Source organism: Danio aesculapii, chromosome 2 (assembly GCF_903798145.1).
Source record: "Danio aesculapii chromosome 2, fDanAes4.1, whole genome shotgun sequence".
Classification (NCBI taxonomy): domain Eukaryota; kingdom Metazoa; phylum Chordata; class Actinopteri; order Cypriniformes; family Danionidae; genus Danio; species Danio aesculapii.
Genome location: NC_079436.1, coordinates 55,939,986 through 55,960,196, shown reverse-complemented (window position 1 = coordinate 55,960,196; position 20,211 = coordinate 55,939,986). Strand labels below are relative to the sequence as shown.

The following is a 20,211-nucleotide window of genomic DNA, read 5'->3' as shown; positions in this document are numbered from 1 at the left end:
AGTGTATATGTGAGTGAGTGTGCATGGATGTTTCCCAGAGATGGGATGCAGCTGGAAGGGCGTCCGCTGCGTAAAACATGTGAAGGATAAATTGGCGGTTCATTCCTCTGTGGCGACCCCGGATTAATAAAGGGACTAAGCCGAAAAGAAAATGAATGAATGAATGAAAGTTGGCGGTTATTCCACTGTGGCGACACCTGATGAATAAAGGGACTTAGCCAAAGGAAAATGAATGAAGAAAAATTTTCCGAGCAAGGACATGTACGTAGGATTTCTTATTAGATTTTGTTTAGGATTTGCTTATTAGAAGTTTGGATAGAATAATAGCAGTTTTTAAACCATTTTTATGGTCAATATTATTAGCCCCCTTAAGCAATATTTGTTTTGGATGGTCTCCAGAACAAATCACTGTTATACAATGACTTGCCTAATTACCCTGACATGCCTAATTAACCTAGTTAAGCCTTTAAATGTCACTATAAGCTAAATATCATTCAATAAAACCAGTGAAATAGTATGTACTGTCCTTAAGACAAAGACAAAAATCAAAGCCACTCTCTGATTAATGGAATATTATGTACAGCATTCATTCATTCATTTTCCTTCAGCTCAGTCCCTTTGATCATCATGAACTGACAACTCTTCCAGTACTGGGAAACACCCATGCACACTCATACCCTACGGCTAGTTTAGTTTATTCAATTCACCTATATGAATGTGGACTGTGGAGCATCCTGGAGGAAACCCACGCTAACACGGGGAGAACATGCAAACTAGAGTTCCCATCAATATACTGGGGTGTTAGCAAGATCACCCCCTGCTGGTCTCACTAACGCCACTTCTGGCAGCAACCTAGCTTTCCCATGTGGTCTCCCATCCAGGTACTGACTGGGCGCAGCCCTGCTTAGCTTCAGTAGGCGATCATGTGAGAGCTGCAGAGAGCTAGCAGCCGGCACAGAAATAGCTGCTATCATATATATATATGAATAACTGTTATTTATTCATTCAATCATTCATTCATTCATTTTCTTTTCGGGTTAGTCCCTTTATTAATCAGGGGTCGCCACACAGCGGAATGAACCGCCAACTTATCCAGCACATGCTTTACGCAGCCGATGCACCAGGTTTCAGGCAGCTGCCCGCTGCAATCGGACATTGCACCAATGTCAGCGATCCGGGGGTGTTTTAGACTGTACCAAAACGTGAGTGTTGTCAGGTATGGACTCAAACCAGTGACCTTCTTGCTGTGAGGTGACAGTGCTAACCACTGAGCCACCATGTCAGAACTGTAGATTCTACAGGATATTAACAGTGTTTAAATGATTGTTTTAAATTTGTTTTATTGTCTGGAAATGGCCAAAACCCCTCTAAAACCAGGATGGTCAACCAGCTAAAACCAGCCAACCAGCCTAGGCTGGTTTAAGCTGGATTTTCCAGCAGGGAAATACTAGTGTCTTTGAACTATACTGTAGTAAAATACTTGGATTAATCTGTTGTGGTAATACTACAGTTGCTATGGTAACACAACAAATGACCCAATACATATAGGGTATATTGTACTACAATACACCACAGTTTATGGAGTGAAAACTAAAGCATACTACAGCGTTTACTACAGTTTATCAGCAGTTATCAATATAATTAATACTACAGTATAATGGAGCGTTCATTAAGTATCATTAACATGTATAGTATGGTTCAAAAACACTATAGTTTTGACTATAAATTACATATTTTATGCTATATGTTATATTACTATTATATTTTATTAGTTATTTTATTGCTGAAAAATCCAGCTTAAACCAGCCTAGGCTGGTTGGCTGGTTTTAGCTGGTTGACCAGCCTGGTTTTAGAGGGGTTTTGGCCATTTCCAGGCTGGTTACCAGCCTTTTCCAGCCTGGTCTTAGCTGGTCAGGCTGGAAAATGACCAGCTAAATCCAGCTAAAACCAGCTTGACCAGCCTGGTTTAAGATGGACATAGCTGGTTTTGGCTGGGCTCCCAGCCTGGCTAGTTGGTCAAGATGGTTTTAGCTGGTCATTTTCCAGCCTGACCAGCTAAGACCAGGCTGAAAATGGCTGGAAACCAGCCTGGAAATGGCCAAAACCCCTCTAAAACCAGGCTGGTCAACCAGATAAAACCAGCCAACCAGCCTAGGCTGGTTTAAGCTGGATTTTTCAGTAGGGTTACTATACAATACTAATATACTATCAATTATTTTCCTATATAAAATAGTATATTATTTATTCATGGCCAGCTCAATACTCACGTATTGCGCAGAGAAAAACTAGTTACACTACAGTTCACTCATAAGCCATTGAGCAGGGCAAAACATGAATCTGACACTATTCCCTGACATATTCCACATTCCTCCGGGGTTAAAGTTAAAACGGCAGATGTGATGTGTGTGCGTGCGGTGGAGAACAAAAGGAGCTGATTTGGGATCTGAAAGCAGTAGTTACGGTTTGGCAGCAGACGCTCATTGTCCTCTAGTGGATGGTATGCGTCTGTGCACGACTATGCAGTTTTCAGGCCAGGCCTTCTGTCTGGATTTCATTAGAAACCACTTGGCTTTAGGCCTAACCCAATGAGGCAAGCTCGTACAATATTTGTGATGGTCAAATAAACACAGGCATTTTCAGACATCATTTACGGTGACGGCCACCCACTAGCTGGGAGGGTCACAACAGCTGGGCTCTAAACACAACTATAGGAAGTAGGCGCATAACAGACAGCGTCACCCAAACACAGCGGATGTTTTCGCAGACATGTGTGTTTACAGAGAACGCCCACCGTTTGGTGCCTTCCATACACAGTGTCTTTTTAAGGCATGTTTGGGAAAGCGCGTCTACTTCCTCGGCTGTAAAAATGAAGTCTATTGAAAAACGTGGTACTGTTTACAAGTGGGTTTCATTTAAATTCCAGTGACTCAAGAGCAGAAAAGAAAATCCCCAAATGAGTTTCTTTATTACGTCACTTTCTGTTTCTTCTGCACTGAAATGAGACTAAATTGAGACCAAATGGAGAAGTACAGTTAAAGACTAAAATTATAAGCCCTCTTGAGAAATTGTGTATTTAGAATGTTGCTATGTGGTTGTTAAGGTCTAGAGTGTTGCTATGCGGTTGCTGAGGTCTTCTGAAAGTGTTTAGAATGTTGCTATGCAGTTGCTAAGGCCTTCTGAGTGTTTGTAGAATGTTGCTATGTGGTTGTTAAGGCCTTCTGAGTGTTTTCAGAATGTTGCTATGCAGTTGCTAAGGCCTTCTGGGTGTTTTGAGAATGTTGCTATGTGGTTGTTAAGGCCTTCTGGGTGTTTTTAGAATGTTGCTATGTGGTTGTTAAGGTCTTCTGAGTGCTTTTTTTTAGATTGTTGCTATGCAGTTGTTAATGCTTTCCGGGTGTTTTTAGAATGTTGCTATGCGGTTGTTAAGGCCTTCTGGGTTTTTTCAGAATGTTGCTATGCAGTTGTTAAGGATGTCTGAGTGTATTTAGAATGTTGCTATGCAGTTGTTAAGGCCTTCTGAGTGTTTTTAGAATGTTGTTATGCGGTTGTTAAGGCCTTCTGAGTGTCTTTAAAATGTTGCTACGTGGTTGTTAAGGCCTTCTGAGTGTTTTTCGAATGTTGCTATGCAGTTGTTAAGGCCTTCTGAGTGTTTTTAGAATGTTGCTATGCGGTTGTTAAGGCCTTCTGGGTTTTTTTCAGAATGTTGCTCTGCGGTTGTTAAGGTCTCTTGAGGGTTTTTAGAATGTTGCTATGCGGTTGTTAAGGCCTTCTGAGTGTTTTTAAAATGTTGCTATGTGGTTTTTAAGGCCTTCTGAGTGTTTTTAGAATGTTGCTATGTGGTTGTTAAGGCCTTTTGATTGTTTTTAGAATGTTGCTATGTGGTTGTTAAGGCCTTCTGTGTGTTTTGAGAATGTTGCTATGTGATTGTTAAGGCTTTCTGAGTTTTTTTTTTAGAATGTTGCTATGCAGTTGTTAAGGCCTTCTGGGTTTTTTTTTCAGAATGTGGCTATGCAGTTGTTAAGGTCTTATGAGTGTTTTTAGAATGTTGCTATTTGGTTGTTAAGGCCTTCTGAGTGTTTTTAGAATGTTGCTATGCGGTTGTTAAGGCCTTCTGAGTGTTTTTAAAATGTTGCTATGCGGTTGTTAAGGCCTTCTGAGTGTTTTTAGAATGTTGCTATGCGGTTGTTAAGGCCTTCTGAGTGTTTTTAAAATGTTGCTATGTGGTTGTTAAGGCCTTCTGAGTGTTTTTAGAATGTTGCTATGCGGTTGTTAAGGCCTTCTGAGTGTTTTTAAAATGTTGCTATGCGGTTGTTAAGGCCTTCTGAGTGTTTTTAGAATGTTGCTATGCGGTTGTTAAGGCCTTCTGAGTGTTTTTAGAATGTTGCTATGCGGTTGTTAAGGCCTTCTGAGTGTTTTTAGAATGTTGCTATGCGGTTGTTAAGGCCTTCTGAGTGTTTTTAAAATGTTGCTATGTGGTTGTTAAGGCCTTCTGAGTGTTTTTAGAATGTTGCTATGCGGTTGTTAAGGCCTTCTGGGTGTTTTTAGAATGTTGCTATGTGGTTGTTAAGGCCTTCTGAGTGTTTTTAGAATGTTGCTATGTGGTTGTTAAGGCCTTCTGAGTGTTTTTAGAATGTTGCTATGTGGTTGTTAAGGCCTTCTGAGTGTTTTGAGAATGTTGCTATGTGGTTGTTAAGGCCTTCTGAGTGGTTTTAGAATGTTGCTATGTGGTTGTTAAGGCCTTCTGAGTGTTTTTAGAATGTTGCTATGTGGTTGTTAAGGCCCTCTGAGTGTTTTGAGAATGTTGCTATGTGGTTGTTAAGGCCCTCTGAGTGTTTTGAGAATGTTGCTACCAAGGTTATAATAGTTTTGGATTTTTCATTAGTTTTAGTTTCTATTTCGTTTTTTTTTTTTTTTTCAAATTTAGTAAGGTTTAATTAGTTTTAGAGGGAGATTTACTATTTTTTATTAGTTTCTATTATTTTGAAATGACTTAGTTTTAGTTTAGTTTTAGTTTTTTTTTCTAAATGAGGATATTTGTTAGGTGCAAGATTCAAAATAAACAGAATAAATACTGTATAATAAAACTCAGCCATACCTTATTTGAAACCTGTATTCAGAGGACACATAAACACTATCATCTACCACTACCATCTACCCATCCTCAAATTCAAATACAACAGCCCACAAGACAGCAGCCTTAAGTACAATATGTGTGCAAGGCTGATTCCAGAGATGTATAGTAACGAAGTAGAACTACTTCACTACTGTACTTAAGTACTAAAAGGCAGTATCTGTACTTTACTGGAGTATTGTTTTTTTCTCCTACTTCCACTTTTACTTAAGTACATATTTTCGATGAGTTTAATACTTTTACTCCGATAGATTTTTTATGAGCTGCATCGTTACTCGTTACTAGAGGTGTCAAAATGGTCGATATCGGTTCAGTAATAGATCATAACGGGTTATATCGTACTGACGTCATTTATCTCCTATGTGCGGTGTCGCAATACTATGGCGAAGGACGGAGGCGCGAGGGCGAGTGAAGGCGGCACAGCACACAAGCCGCTATTTCACTACTACAGAGAAATGTTGTGAGACTCAACTGTTCATCTCCTCTTGGCTGTTAAAGCGATACTTGTGGATCCAGACCTGCGCGTGTATGACGTGCAAGTTTTCTCCACTGTGTCTATTATAGATTACCTGTGATAACCGCGTATTATACATACATAGACTGTAACCGCGGCTGTTCTTCCCGCCATCAGTGAACAACGCTTTCATTTCTAAAGCCGATAGCAGCCCTTTCTGTTGAGAAGGTGAAGACAATAACAATCAAAGGGGTGTAAGACCTCACCTGTCAGCGTTTAAAAAAGCAGGCGGGAGAATATTTACATTAGTTTATTTGCTATAAATGCTCATGCTGTCTTCCGTGCATGAGTTTTGTTTGATACATTCAGAAAGAGTGTTTTCTTTGAGCGGGTCAAATTAAGGGTACAGTTCATATATATTACTGCTGTATTAAAGGACACAATTTTATTACAAGTAACCATTTAACTGCCACACCAAGAAAAAACCAATAGAATTTTTTTATTTATTGCATTTCTTAACTCCTAATGTCGCTAGTTAACACAATTAATACATTTTCCCCCAACACATCCCATAATTTCTAAAATATCAGCCTCTACCAAATGGTTGAGATGTTGGTTTATGGTAAAAGTACCAGAATGAATAAATATACTATAAAAATATGAAAAATATGAAGTTTAAGACCAATTTAATTAAAACATAATCAAAATGAAACATTTTTGAATACTAAATCATAGCCATAAGCCATAAAATATTTCAGATTTTCATTTAACACAGTAATATACACGTTTTCTTTTTTTTACAATAAAATCAAAATCAAGTGAATTAGAACGTTCGTTTACAGCGTTTACAACCAGTAAATTGTGCTCCGAAAATGGGTTTCAATAGCGTTTTGAGTGGATTATGGACTGTTTTTGTGACACACAACTTTGAAAGGTGTGTGTTAAAGCTGTTAAAATCTGTCAGATCTGTGGTTCAAGCGTGAGAGAAAAACAGTATTGTAAGTCATGTTTCTTTTCGTTCTGCTTAATGACGTGCCCCCAAAAAAGAGATTTAAAATAAACAAAACAATATGATGTCTTTTGACTGCATTCTTTAATAACTACATTACACAATACTTGTACTTTTACTTTCAGTACTTGAGTAGTAAATTTTGAAATAAACTACTTGCAATACTTAAGTACAAAAAATGCTGAATACTTTAGTACTTCCACTTAAGTATGGTGCTTAAAGAGCACTTTTACTTCTACTCAAGTCACTTTTTGATAGAGTACTTGTACTTTTACTTAAGTCTGGGTCTCTAGTACTTTATACATCTCTGCCTCTAGTGGATGGTATGCGTCTGTGCACGACCATGCAGTTTTCAGGCCAGGCCTTCTGTCTGGATTTCATTAGAAACCACTTGGCTTTAGGCCTAACCCAATGAGGCAAGCTCGTACAATATTTGTGATGGTCAAATAAACACAGGCATTTTCAGACATCATTTACGGTGACGGCCACCCACTAGCTGGGAGGGTCACAACAGCTGGGCTCTAAACACAACTATAGGAAGTAGGCGCATAACAGACAGCGTCACCCAAACACAGCGGATGTTTTCGCAGACATGTGTGTTTACAGAGAACGCCCACCGTTTGGTGCCTTCCATACACAGTGTCTTTTTAAGGCATGTTTGGGAAAGCGCGTCTACTTCCTCGGCTGTAAAAATGAAGTCTATTGAAAAACGTGGTACTGTTTACAAGTGGGTTTCATTTAAATTCCAGTGACTCAAGAGCAGAAAAGAAAATCCCCCAATGAGTTTCTTTATTACGTCACTTTCTGTTTCTTCTCCATTGAAATGAAACTAAATTGAGACCAAATGGAGAAGTACAGTTGGAGAAGTACAGTTAAAGACTAAAATTATAAGCCCTCTTGAGAAATTATGTATTTAGAATGTTGCTATGTGGTTGTTAAGGTCTAGAGTGTTGCTATGCGGTTGCTGAGGTCTTCTGAAAGTGTTTAGAATGTTGCTATGCAGTTGCTAAGGCCTTCTGAGTGTTTTTAGAATGTTGCTATGTGGTTGTTAAGGCCCTCTGAGTGTTTTTAGAATGTTGCTATGTGGTTGTTAAGGCCCTCTGAGTGTTTTTAGAATGTTGCTACGTGGTTGTTAAGGCCCTCTGAGTGTTTTTAGAATGTTGCTATGTGGTTGTTAAGGCCCTCTGAGTGTTTTTAGAATGTTGCTATGTGGTTGTTAAGGTCTTCTGAGTGCTTTTTTTAGATTGTTGCTATGCAGTTGTTAATGCTTTCTGAGTGTTTTTAGAATGTTGCTATGCAGTTGTTAAGGCCTTCTGAGTGTTTTTAGAATGTTGCTATGCGGTTGTCCAGGCCTTCTGAGTGTTTTTAAAATGTTGCTATGTGGTTGTTAAGGCCTTCTGAGTGTTTTTAGAATGTTGCTATGTGGTTGTTAAGGCCTTCTGAGTGTTTTTAAATGTTGCTATGCAGTTGTTAAGGCCTTCTGAGTGTTTTTAGAATGTTGCTATGCGGTTGTTAAGGCCTTCTGAGTGTTTTTAGAATGTTGCTACGCAGTTGTTAAGGCCTTCTGAGTGCTTTTAGAATGTTGCTACACAGTTGTTAAGGCCTTCTGAGTGTTTTCAGAATGTTGCTATGCAGTTGTTAAGGCTTTCTGAGTTTTTTTGTTGTTAAGGCCTTCTGAGTGTTATTAGAATGTTGCTACGTGGTTGTTAAGGCCTTCTGGGTTTTTTTCAGAATGTTGCTATGTGGTTGTTAAGGCCTTCTGAGTGTTTTTAGAATGTTGCTATGTGGTTGTTAAGGCCTTCTGAGTGTTTTTAGAATGTTGCTATGCAGTTGTTAAGGCCTTCTGGGTTTTTTACCGAATGTTGCTATGCGGTTGTTAAGGCCTTTTGAGTGTTTTTAAAATGTTGCTACGTGGTTGTTAAGGCCTTTTGGGTTTTTTCAGAATGTTGCTATGCGGTTGTATGGTCTTCTGAGTGTTTTAGAATGTTGTTGTGCGGTTGTTAAGGCCTTCTGAGTGTTTTTAGAATGTTGCTATGCAGTTGTTAAGGCCTTTTGAGTGTTTTTAGAATGTTGCTATGCGGTTGTTAAGGCCTTCTGGGTTTTTTTCAGAATGTTGCTATGCGATTGTTAAGGCCTTCTGAGTGTTTTTAGAATGTTGTTGTGCAGTTGTTAAGGCCTTCTGAGTGTTTTTAGAATGTTGCTGTGCAGTTGTTAAGGCCTTCTGAGTGTTTTTAGAATGTTGCTATGCAGTTGTTAAGGCCTTCTGAGTGTTTTTAAAATGTTGCTGTCCAGTTGTTAAGGCCTTCTGAGTGTTTTTAGAATGTTGCTGTGCAGTTGTTAAGGCCTTCTGAGTGTTTTTAGAATGTTGCTTTGTGGTTGTTAAGGCCTTCTGAGTGGTTTTAGAATGTTGCTATGTGGTTGTTAAGGCCTTCTGAGTGTTTTTAGAATGTTGCTATGTGGTTGTTAATGCCTTCTGAGTGTTTTGAGAATGTTGCTATGTGGTTGTTAAGGCCTTCTGAGTGTTTTTAGAATGTTGCTATGTGGTTGTTAAGGCCTTCTGAGTGTTTTTTTTTAGATTGTTGCTATGCAGTTGTTAAGGCCTTCTGAGTGTTTTTCTTTTTAGATTGTTGCTATGCAGATGTTAATGCTTTCTAAGTGTTTTTATGGCTCGTTTCCACTGACTGGTACAGTACGGTACGGTTCGGTTTGGTACGGGTCACCTTTATCAGGCTTGTGTTTCCACTAACAAGGATACCCTTTTGGTGGGCGTGGTGTATGGCAGAAAGTTTCAGTCGACGTCATTCTCGCTCGAGGAAATGTCTACAATAAAGCTGTATGGGTCACTTACATATCATATGAAAAGCTCTTCTCACAACACAGATGCTTTACACACATAAATACTTGTGTAGAAATGTTTATTACTAACTTTTCAATGAACATGAGTTGATTATAACTGCAGATCAATGACAGTGCGAAATAGCCTACTGTAACATCTGTAATTATATTAAATAACTAAATAAATGAACATATATAAACACATACAGCCCCTTACAGTCTCCAATATGTTACCAACTACAGAAGAACTACACACAGCAGACATTTCGTCAGTATTTAGGTTCAAAACAACACAAATATAGCCTACAGTCAGTGCAAACCTCTCATCTGTGTCTGCAATCTTCAGCAGCACATGTAGCCTCTGTTAGAGAGTAATTCCGTCATTCCCAGTTCAAATTAGTCCAAAAGGTGAAGATAATAAGTTAATCATGGCATTTTGTTCATGTTTGCTGATAAATAATGTGCTCCTTGTTTTCCGGCTTCTCCTTTGTTTCTTCACGCTTCACTCTCGCGGTTGTCAGTGTCTGACAGGATCGGGTTTCAAAAGCACGTCAATAATCAAGCGCACGTTATTATCATCAGCTCAACAAGTTTGTTATTTCAGATATAATGTTAGACGCACGCGAGCGCTAGCAAGAAAGCTAAACCGCTCGCGCCTCAGACAGCGAGGATGACTGGAGGGGAACCTATATTTTACAATCTATGAGGAGAACCGGCTCGTTCTGGCCAATGGGAGCAGGACTACAGATTCTGAGGTGCCGTACGGGTCAAACACCTGCAGCGCGGAGTAACTAGATTTACTTCTAAAAGGCTTACAGTAAGACTATGTATTAAATACATTTACAAAGACGAAAACGAAGGAGGTTTTTGCTGTAATTTTAGTTAGTTTCAGTTAGTTTTGTATGTACACAATTTATTAGTTCTAGTTTTTTTAAAAACTCACGTTTTTATTTTTATTTCAGTTAATGACAATTATTTTACATTTTAGTTTTCGTTTTTTCGTTCGTTTTCATTAACTATAATAACCTTGGTTGCTACGTGGTTGTTAAGGCCTTCTGAGTATTTTTTAGGATATGTAGTTGTTAAGGCCTTCTGAGTATTTTTTGGATTGTTGCTTTGTGGTTGTTAAGGCCCTCTGAGTGTTTTTAGAATGTTGCTTTGTGGTTGTTAAGGCCCTCTGAGTGTTTTTAGAATGTTGCTTTGTGGTTGTTAAGGCCCTCTGAGTGTTTTTAGAATGTTGCTTTGTGGTTGTTAAGGCCTTCTGAGTGTTTTTAGAATGTTGCTATGTGGTTGTTAAGGCCTTCTGAGTGTTTTTAGAATGTTGCTTTGTGGTTGTTAAGGCCTTCTGAGTGTTTTTAGAATGTTGCTATGTGGTTGTTAAGGCCCTCTGAGTGTTTTTAGAATGTTGCTTTGTGGTTGTTAAGGCCTTCTGAGTGTTTTTAGAATGTTGCTATGTGGTTGTTAAGGCCTTCTGAGTGTTTTTAGAATGTTGCTATGTGGTTGTTAAGGCCTTCTGAGTATTTTTTAGGATATGTAGTTGTTAAGTCCTTCTGAGTGTTTTTAGAATGTTGCTTTGTGGTTGTTAAGGCCTTTTGAGTGTTTTTAGAATGTTGCTATGTGGTTGTTAAGGCCTTCTGAGTGTTTTTAGAATGTTGCTATGTGGTTGTTAAGGCCTTCTGAGTATTTTTTAGGATATGTAGTTGTTAAGTCCTTCTGAGTGTTTTTAGAATGTTGCTTTGTGGTTGTTAAGGCCTTTTGAGTGTTTTTAGAATGTTGCTATGTGTTTGTTAAGGCCTTCTGAGTGTTTTTAGAATGGTCCTATGTGGTTGTTAAGGCCTTCTGAGTGTTTTTAGAATGTTGCTACGTGGTTGTTAAGGCCTTCTGAGTGTTTTTAGAATGTTGCTATGCAGTTGTTAAGGCTTTCTGGGTTTTTTTTTTTACAGATTGTTGCTATGTGGTTGTTAAGGCCTTCTGGGTGGTTTTAGAATGTTGCTATGCAGTTGTTAAGGCCTTTTGGGTGTTTTTGACTGTTGCTATGTGGTTGTTAAGGCTCTTTGGAGAGGTTTTAGAATGCAGTAATTGAAACTTTTTCCTTCACTTTCACAAAGTTTCACATACAGAAGATCACATTGTCAAAAAATTATTCCTACGAAAATAAAAAATGCAAAATTCTGTATGACAGAACAGTTCCAATGTCATTTTATAAAGAAATACATGCCTGGGCTTATACAACCCTGAATTCAGTCATTGTTTTGTCATTGTCAAGTTACTCGAATCAATAAAAATTAGTTTTTAAAAGCTTTAATAATAATAATTAAGGCCACTAGATGGCAATGTGGCAAAGTGAAACACTTGCTGTCTGTGCACTTACAGTCCTGTAGTCAGATTTCAGAAAATTATTACAAATGTTTTATTTTTTATGCACTAACACCGTCATTTAAACCCTTCAGTATTCATGTTATTAAATAGAATTAATAATAAAGTACAGAAGGATTCATTTTTTCATCTGTAACAGAGACTATAATGCTAAGCTACAATTAAAATAAAGCCCTATCACTTTGATATATTGCTCAAACTAAAGCTATTTTAGGAACAATCATAAAATATAAATCTCCAGAAGACTGTTTTACTTTTGGGTAGGTGGATAATTACATCTGTCTGCAAACAGTGGAGCGCTCAGACTTGCTGGGGTGGCAGACAATTTGGACAAATGAGGGATGGAGCAATCATATGACGGCATGAAGTCTGGTCACACTGTGGCTTATTCTGCTCACCAATTCAATGCCCACTTGGACAGGAAAAGACTGACACACAATTGACCAACCATAATTTTTGTTTTGTTTTAACAGTGTTTAGGAGCAGTGTCATCTAAAACTGCACCACAATAATAGACAAGCGCAATCCAGCCAGACTTAAAAGTTGCAGAGAAAAAAAAGTGCAGAATTGTTTAAGATTATTTATTCCTGGCAGTGGAATAAAGTCAGATTTGATGTTACCAGAAAAAAATGCTTTTCAGTAGGTCAGACGGTCAGCTGAAGAATAAGATAATAAGAAAATATTAATAGAAAATAATAGAAACAACATAGACATTATCGAAGCATTTGAAGAATCCTTTTATGATTTCTATCTGAACCTCAAGAAGTTGAGCATCTTTATTCTGGAACTAAATAATAACACAAACATAGATATTTAGTTACTTCCCAGTAATGTTCAGTAGCGCAGATAAAAAATACAACATTAATATATATATATATATATAGATATGTAAATGAAGCCTTGGCTGGGTCAGTTGGCATTTCTGTGTAGAATTTGCATGTTCTTCCCGTGTTAGTGTGGATTTCCTCCGGGTGATCCAGTTTCCCCCACAAGTATAAAGACATGTGGTACGGGTGAATTGGGTAAACTAAATTGTCCGTAGTGTATAAGTGTGAATAAGAGTGTATGGGTGTTTCCCAGTGATAGGTTGCAGCTGGAAGGGCATGCGCTGCGTAAAACATGAGCTGGATAGGTTGGCGGTTCACCCCAGATTAATAAAGGGATTAAGCTGAAAAGAAAATGAATGAATGAATATTTAAATGAAACTAACACTACAATCATATGTTTAAAATATATATTATTGTCATTTTTTTCTTACATGTACTTCCAAAAAGACACATTTTCATTTCTCCACTAATGAATACAAACAGGTACATGACTTATGGATTCAACCAGTGAAAAATGTTCCTGGCAAAAAATAATCAGGCTGTACCATAAAAGATTAGCTTTCCAAAAAATTAAGAATCAGAAGGGCTTGGCAACCACATAGCAACATTCAAAAAGCACTCAAAACAATCGAAACTCCATAAGAGCATTGCAAAAACACTCAGCAGGCCTTGCTAGCCACATTGCAACAGTGTGAGAACACTCAAAATGCCTTAGCCAAACAGTAACATTCTAATGGCCCGTTTCCACTGAGTGGTACGGTACGGTTCGGTACGCTTTTATGGCCGTTTCTACAGTCAAAGGGTACCTAAAAGCAAACCGTACCATACCACTTTTTGGTCACCCTTTCGAAAGGGTGCCAACAGTCCCAAAGGGTACCATAAGGCGGAGCTAGATGCATAGCTGAATGCTATTGGTTTACAGAGATACGTCACTCACACAGGAGAATGAAAACAAAGGAAGCGCCACTTTTAAAAACACAGCCGAGCTATAACACTGTATACATATAACACTCATATACATATAATAAAGAGCCATGGTCGTCAACCTGAGCTCAAACAAAAATTGTCATCGTCTTGATGTACAGCAAAAAGCCAAGAAGAACAAAATCTGCTGTGTCCTGTTGTAGTTTTACAAGCCCATATAAAAGTGCGAGCGGTTTCTCCAGAGAGCTCGCCGCACATCTATATTTGAAATAACGAACTTTGTGAGCTCATATGAATAACGTGCTCGTGATCATTGAAGCGCTCTGATATCCGATCCTCTCAGAAAGAGACAAACGCGAGAGTGAAGTGCAAAAAAACAAAGGAGAAGCTGGAAAAAACAGCAGCAAATGATGCTTCTGCAACCTAAATCATGACCAAACTGCCATGTTTAACTATTATCATCCTATTTTGGACTATTATGAACTCGGAAATGACAATTACTTTCTAACAAGAGGCTACATGTGCTGGTGAAGATTCAAGACACAGATGAGAGGTTTGCACTGACTGTGGGTTATATTTCGTGTTGTTTTTAAACCCAAATAAGGACTAAATGTAGGTTGTGTGTAGTTTCTCTGTAATTGATAACATCGGAGACTGTAAGGGTCTGTGTGTGTTCATATATACTGCTTTATTTATTTATTTATTTTACATAAATCGCAGATGTTACAGTAGGCTATTTCGCCTTGATCATTCATCTGCAGTTATAATCAGATCATGTTCATAGAAAGGTTGGTAATAAACATTTATACACAAGTATTTATGTGTATAAAGCATCTGTTTTGTAAGAAGGGCTTCTCATATGATATGTGAACGACCCGTACGGCTTAACTGTAACATTTCCTCGAGTAAATATGACGTTGTCTGAAACTTTTTGTCATACATCACAGCCACCAAAAGGGTACCCTTTTGGAAGTGGAAACGCAAGCTTGATAAAGGTGACCCGTACCGTACCATACTGTACCTCTCAGTGGAAACGCGCCATTAGAACACCCACAAGACCATAGCAACATTCCAAGAACACTCAGAAGCCTTAACAACTGCATAGCAATATATATATAAAAAAAAACAACACTCAAAAAGCAACAGAAACTCCAGACCAACATTGGAAAAACACTCTGAAGGCTTTAGCAATGGTAGAACACTCTAAAAATGAGAGAAAAAAAAAAAAAAACTTACAGTAGTAACCCCATAGCAACAGTGTGAAAACACTCAAAATGCCTTTGCCACATAGCAACATTCTAAGAATACTCAAAAGGCCATAGCAACATTCTAAGAACCCGCAGGAGGCCATAGCAACATTCTAGGAACACTCAGTAGGCCATAGCAACATTCTAAGAACACTCAGAAGGCCATAGCAACACTCTAAGAACACTCAGAAGGCCATAGCAACACTCTAAGAACACTCAGAAGGCCATAGCAACATTCTATGAACACTCAGAAGGCCATAGCAACATTCTAAGAACACCCAGAAGGCCATATCAACATGCTAAGAACCCTCAAAAGGCCATAGCAACATTCTAGGAACACTCAGAAGGCCATAGCAACATTCTAGGAACACTCAGAAGGCCATAGCAACATTCTATGAACACTCAGAAGGCCATAGCAACATTCTAAGAACACACAGAAGGCCAAAGCAACATTCTAACACCCAGAAGGCCATAGCAACGTGCTAAGAACCCTCAAAAGGCCATAGCAACATTCTAGGAACACTCAGAAGGCCATAGCAACATTCTAAAAACACCCAGAAGGCCATAGCAACACTCTATGAACACTCAGAAGGCCATAACAACATTCTAAGAACCCTCAAAAGGCCATAGCAACATTCTAGGAACACTCAGAAATCCATAGCAACATTCTAGGAACATTCAAAAGGCCATAGCAACATTCTAGGAACACTCAGAAGGCCATAGCAACATTCTAGGAACACTCAGAAGGCCAAAGCAACATTCTAGGAACACTCAAAAGGCCATGGCAACGTTCTAGGAACACTCAGAAGGCCATAGCAACATTCCAAGAACACTCAGAAGGCCATAGCAACATTCTAGAACACTCAGAAGGCCATAGCAACATTCTAGGAACACTCAGAAGGCCATAGCAACATTCTAGGAACACTCAAAGGCCATAGCAACATTCTAGAACACTCAGAAGGCCATAGCAACATTCTAGAACACTCAGAAGGCCATAGCAACATTCTAGAACACTCAGAAGGCCATAGCAACATTCTAGGAACACTCAAAAGGCCATAGCAACATTCTAGAACACTCAGAAGGCCATAGCAACATTCTAGAACACTCAGAAGGCCATAGCAACATTCTAAGAACACTCAGAAAGCCTCAACAACTGCATAGCAATGTTCTAAAATTACTCAAAATGCTCTAGCAACTCCATAGCAACATCCTAAAAAAAAACTCAAAATGCCCTAGCAACTCCATAGAAACATCATAAAAATCTCAAAATGCCCTAGCAACTCCATAGCAATATTCTAAAAACATGTGAAAGGTGATATAATCTCCATAGCAAAATGCTAAAAAACACTCTGAAGCCGTTAGCAAATGGCAAAGCATCCTAAAAACAGAAGAAAAAACCAAAAAGAACTAATAAAACTTTCTAAAAAGACCTTTGCCACATAGCAAAATTCTAAAAACTCTCACAAGACCATAGCAACATTCTAAGAATGGTATACCGGTAATCTATATGGTATAACGCGGGATCTAAAAATAGCCACAGTGTCATTTACAATACCGTTATACTGTCATAAAAAACAATGCACTTATATAGGAGACAAGTATTAAATATTATTTATTTAATGCCTAAAAATGCGTATGCATGATTGTCATCACGGGACAGTGTGGAGGAGAGAGAGGTGAGGTAAGATGGCGAGTCGTGCACCAAGTGACCTGGTCTCGAAAAAGAACACAACCTCTGCAGTTTGGCAGTATTTCGGGTTTCAACAGAACGAGAAGGGAGACGTGGTAAATACGAACTAGAGGTCTGCATTCCTGATCAGATTTCTTGCGATGCAGGAATACATTTACGAAAAAATAACGGACATTATACATACATACACACACACATATATATATATATATATATACACACACACACACATACATATACATATATATATATATATATATATATATATATATATATATATATATATATATATATATATATATATATATATATATATATACACATACATACATACATATATACATACATATATATATACATATATATACCTCATTTCTCTCGCTCTCTCTCTATACAGACATATATATATATATATATATATATGTCTGTATAGAGAGAGAGCGAGAGAGAGCGAGAGAAATGAGGTGGACCTAACAACCATATTCTAGCATTGTGACTTAGCATGATCTAGCACATATGACTTCTTTTATGTGACTGTTCTGTATATACCAGTACTTGATTGTTTCATGTAATCTAAACTGAAATGTATGCATGCCCAAACCCCAGTGCACACCATCAGTCTTCTCAGTTTCTACAGCTATTAAAAATGTTTCAAATCAACAGCCTGGCACCTCCACTATAATCCTCATAAAGACAGCACACTGCGGCATTAGAAACTCGTGTCCAATCAGCTCTGTGGTCCTCAACATTGAGCCAAGTTGAGCGTGTAAATTAGCGTAATAAATCACGCTGATAAGCAAGCGCAGTCTTGGCATTTGAACACGATCGGGTAAATTGCGTTACATTATTACAGCGGATAATGCGAGCCAGTCAGGTTTGTACAAACACAACGGCTATGCCAAGGACAAGTCAAAGGTAGAGGAGTTAAAAGTGTCATCTTCAGTAATTACTGCTGATTAGGCCTTTTTTAAATGTTTGTCGGAGGCTTTTGTGATTCCCTGATCTGGGCTGGGCTCCAGCGCTTGCTCAGATGCATCGATCAACACGTTTTGAAAGGGACATTTGTATAATGAAGATGCCTGTGGTTGGTGACCCTGTCTGTGATGGCCGAGACATGAGAGTGCACTATGTAATGAAAGTCTTTTATTACACAGGGACTGATGCCACACAACCCAGCTGACTCACAGTGGAGGAAAACCGGGGCTGATGGGCAGTGACTGTATTTCCCATGGAAAACTCCAGAAACATCTCAAAAGCTTCATTCACGCACACACGCACCTGCTGAAAACAAGTTTGGAGCAACTTAAAAGTCACCATGTAATGACAATCAAAGTTTATTTACTTGGATGTATTTCTGATTGAAACAGGAAGTCAATGAGGGAATGTTTGTTCAAACGGGCACTATCGCTTCCAGCACCCCAGCTTGATCAGTTGGCATTTCTGTGTGGAGTTTGCATGTTCTCCCCGTGTTAGCGTGGGTTTCCTTCGGGTGCTCCGGTTTCCCCCACAGTACAAATACATGCTCTATAGGGGGATTGGATGAACTAAATTGGCCGTAGTGTATGAGTGTGTCTGTGTGAATGTGAGTGTGTATGGTTGTTTCCCAGTACTGGGTTGCGGCTGAAAGGGCATCTGCTGCGTAAAAAATATGCTGGAATAGTTGGCGGTTCATTCCGCTGTGGCAACCTCTGAAAAAGAGACTAACCGAAAGGAAAAATAAATGAATGAATGAATGTTTGGTCATAGGGGGCGGGATTAAAAAGCAAAATTAGTTATGTCAGCAGAAAAGGAAAGTTGTTTTAGAGTTACATTTTGAGGAAATATTATGAACATTTATTTGCATCACCAGCTATGTTTCCATCTGTCTGTTCTTAATGCACATTTTGGAATATCTTATTAAAGATGCTTAAAGGTGCAGTATGTAAGTTTGACACCCAGTGGTTGAAGTAGGTATTGCACTCCTGGATCAAAACGCAAGCTCAGGTTGCCAGATTGAGGACAGGAGCGAGTGATTTAAATCATGTTCTAAATAAAAGCAAAGGCACCCGATAGAAGGAATATTCTCTATATTAAAAGGAGTTTTTGTCTCAACCAACACCTCGAATTGATATATTAGAAACGGCTTCTATTTCTCACAGGTTAAAAACAGAAAACTGACAAAAAAATGATCACCTCAGGTAAACCTCATGTGCTTTATTCAGTTTTAAATGCTAATAATGTGAGTGTGAATGCCATTTTACATGACATTTATTGACATATACTGAAAGCAGCAGCAGATAGTTCACCTCAGATCTTGAAAATAAAGTCAACTGTTTGAAATTGAACTTTAGAGCAAAACACGTGATTGAGCATGTACATTTAATAATGTTAAAGAGGTTTAATATGTATTAATTAGATTATAAACCTTACCATTTAGTGAGAGAGTGCATATTCTGTGCTTCTGAATGGCTGTATTTAAATTTCTGTCATGTTTCGTCTGGTGCAAACAGCCAAATTGCTGATCACTGCAAATCTCATCATGTATGTTGTTAGGATACGGAGTTACAATGTAACCTGCTGTTTATGTTCATAATATTTATATTATTTGCTAATTAATAACCTCATGAGGAACTGAATCTGCTTCTCATGTCAGAGTCTGCTGCTGTCCACTGGAGGTCGCATTTCGGTCAAGGACGCATGCTTTAAGAGCCTTTCTGAATGAATGAAATACACTGTTCTACAAGGGCAACCCGGGGTGCTGAAATATAATTGGCTAAACTGTCATTGGGCAGGTTAAAATGACCAAAACAAAAGCAGCGTTCAGGCACGGGAAAACACATTTACAAAGCAGAATATCTGACTTCAGCAGTGTTTTTCAGATAAACAAGAATGTTCACTTGGCATGTTTCTTAAATATCTGCAAACATATCATGGTGGTTTTATGCTTTAGAAGAGTCAGAAACTTACATACGGCACCTTTAATGGAAACGATATGAAGCGCATAAGAAACGTAAAAGCATACAGCTGAGTAGGATAAACTATATCCTATAAACTTTATCCTAAAAGAAAAAAGGTGCATAAATTACAGTAGACATACATTTACTGAAAAAAATTCCAGAATGCGCATCAAAAAGCAACTGAGCATTCATTTCATTCGGTTTTTGTCTTCTGTAGTATTATAATAAACAATATTATCTAATTCTATAAGAAAAAAGGCCCACAGTGAAGTAGTAAAATACAGCTACTGAATTTTAAACAACCAACACTCAAAAAAAATGCTGTTTTGGGTCAAATATGGCTCAACAACAACTGGGTTAAAAATTGTGATTTTTATTTAATTGGAATAACTAATCCAATATTTGGTTCATACATACTCTATATCAGGTGTTCCCAAACCTTTCAGCCCGCGACCCCCAAAATAACAATGCCAGTGACTCGCGACCCCCATTATCTTCTGAGGTGGTTATAAATGCAGAAACGTTGCATGCAATGGCGCGCACACACACCAATATACCCAAGTTTATTCTACGTTTAATTTTTTTTATGCATGTCAGTGCTGTAAATGTGCCAGAAAGTTTACGTGGTGTTATAAAATCAATCTGCTGCATCTGAAGCTATTGCTGTCTTTAATATAATGGAATTTACCCAGGGGTCGCAATCCAATATAACTAGTAACTATAAGCTACTATAGTAACTATATAGTAAATAGTAACTATAAACAACTTTTTTTTCTTTTCAG

At 38.3% G+C, this 20,211-nt stretch overlaps 1 protein-coding gene across 2 annotated transcripts in view; it reads left to right on the top strand.

The window, feature by feature from the left end:
• Positions 1–19,972, top strand: part of si:ch211-178n15.1 (uncharacterized) — a 37,220-nt gene extending 17,248 nt beyond the window's left edge. For both annotated transcript variants that reach the window (XR_008835615.1, XM_056446021.1), the window contains exon 3: positions 17,648–19,972. Coding sequence is in view for 1 of the 2 variants with exons in the window: in XM_056446021.1 (XP_056301996.1) it covers positions 17,648–17,654 (7 nt within the window). In the remaining variant the exon portion in view is untranslated. The remainder of the gene's footprint in view (positions 1–17,647) is intronic.
• The last annotated feature ends 239 nt before the right edge of the window (positions 19,973–20,211 follow it).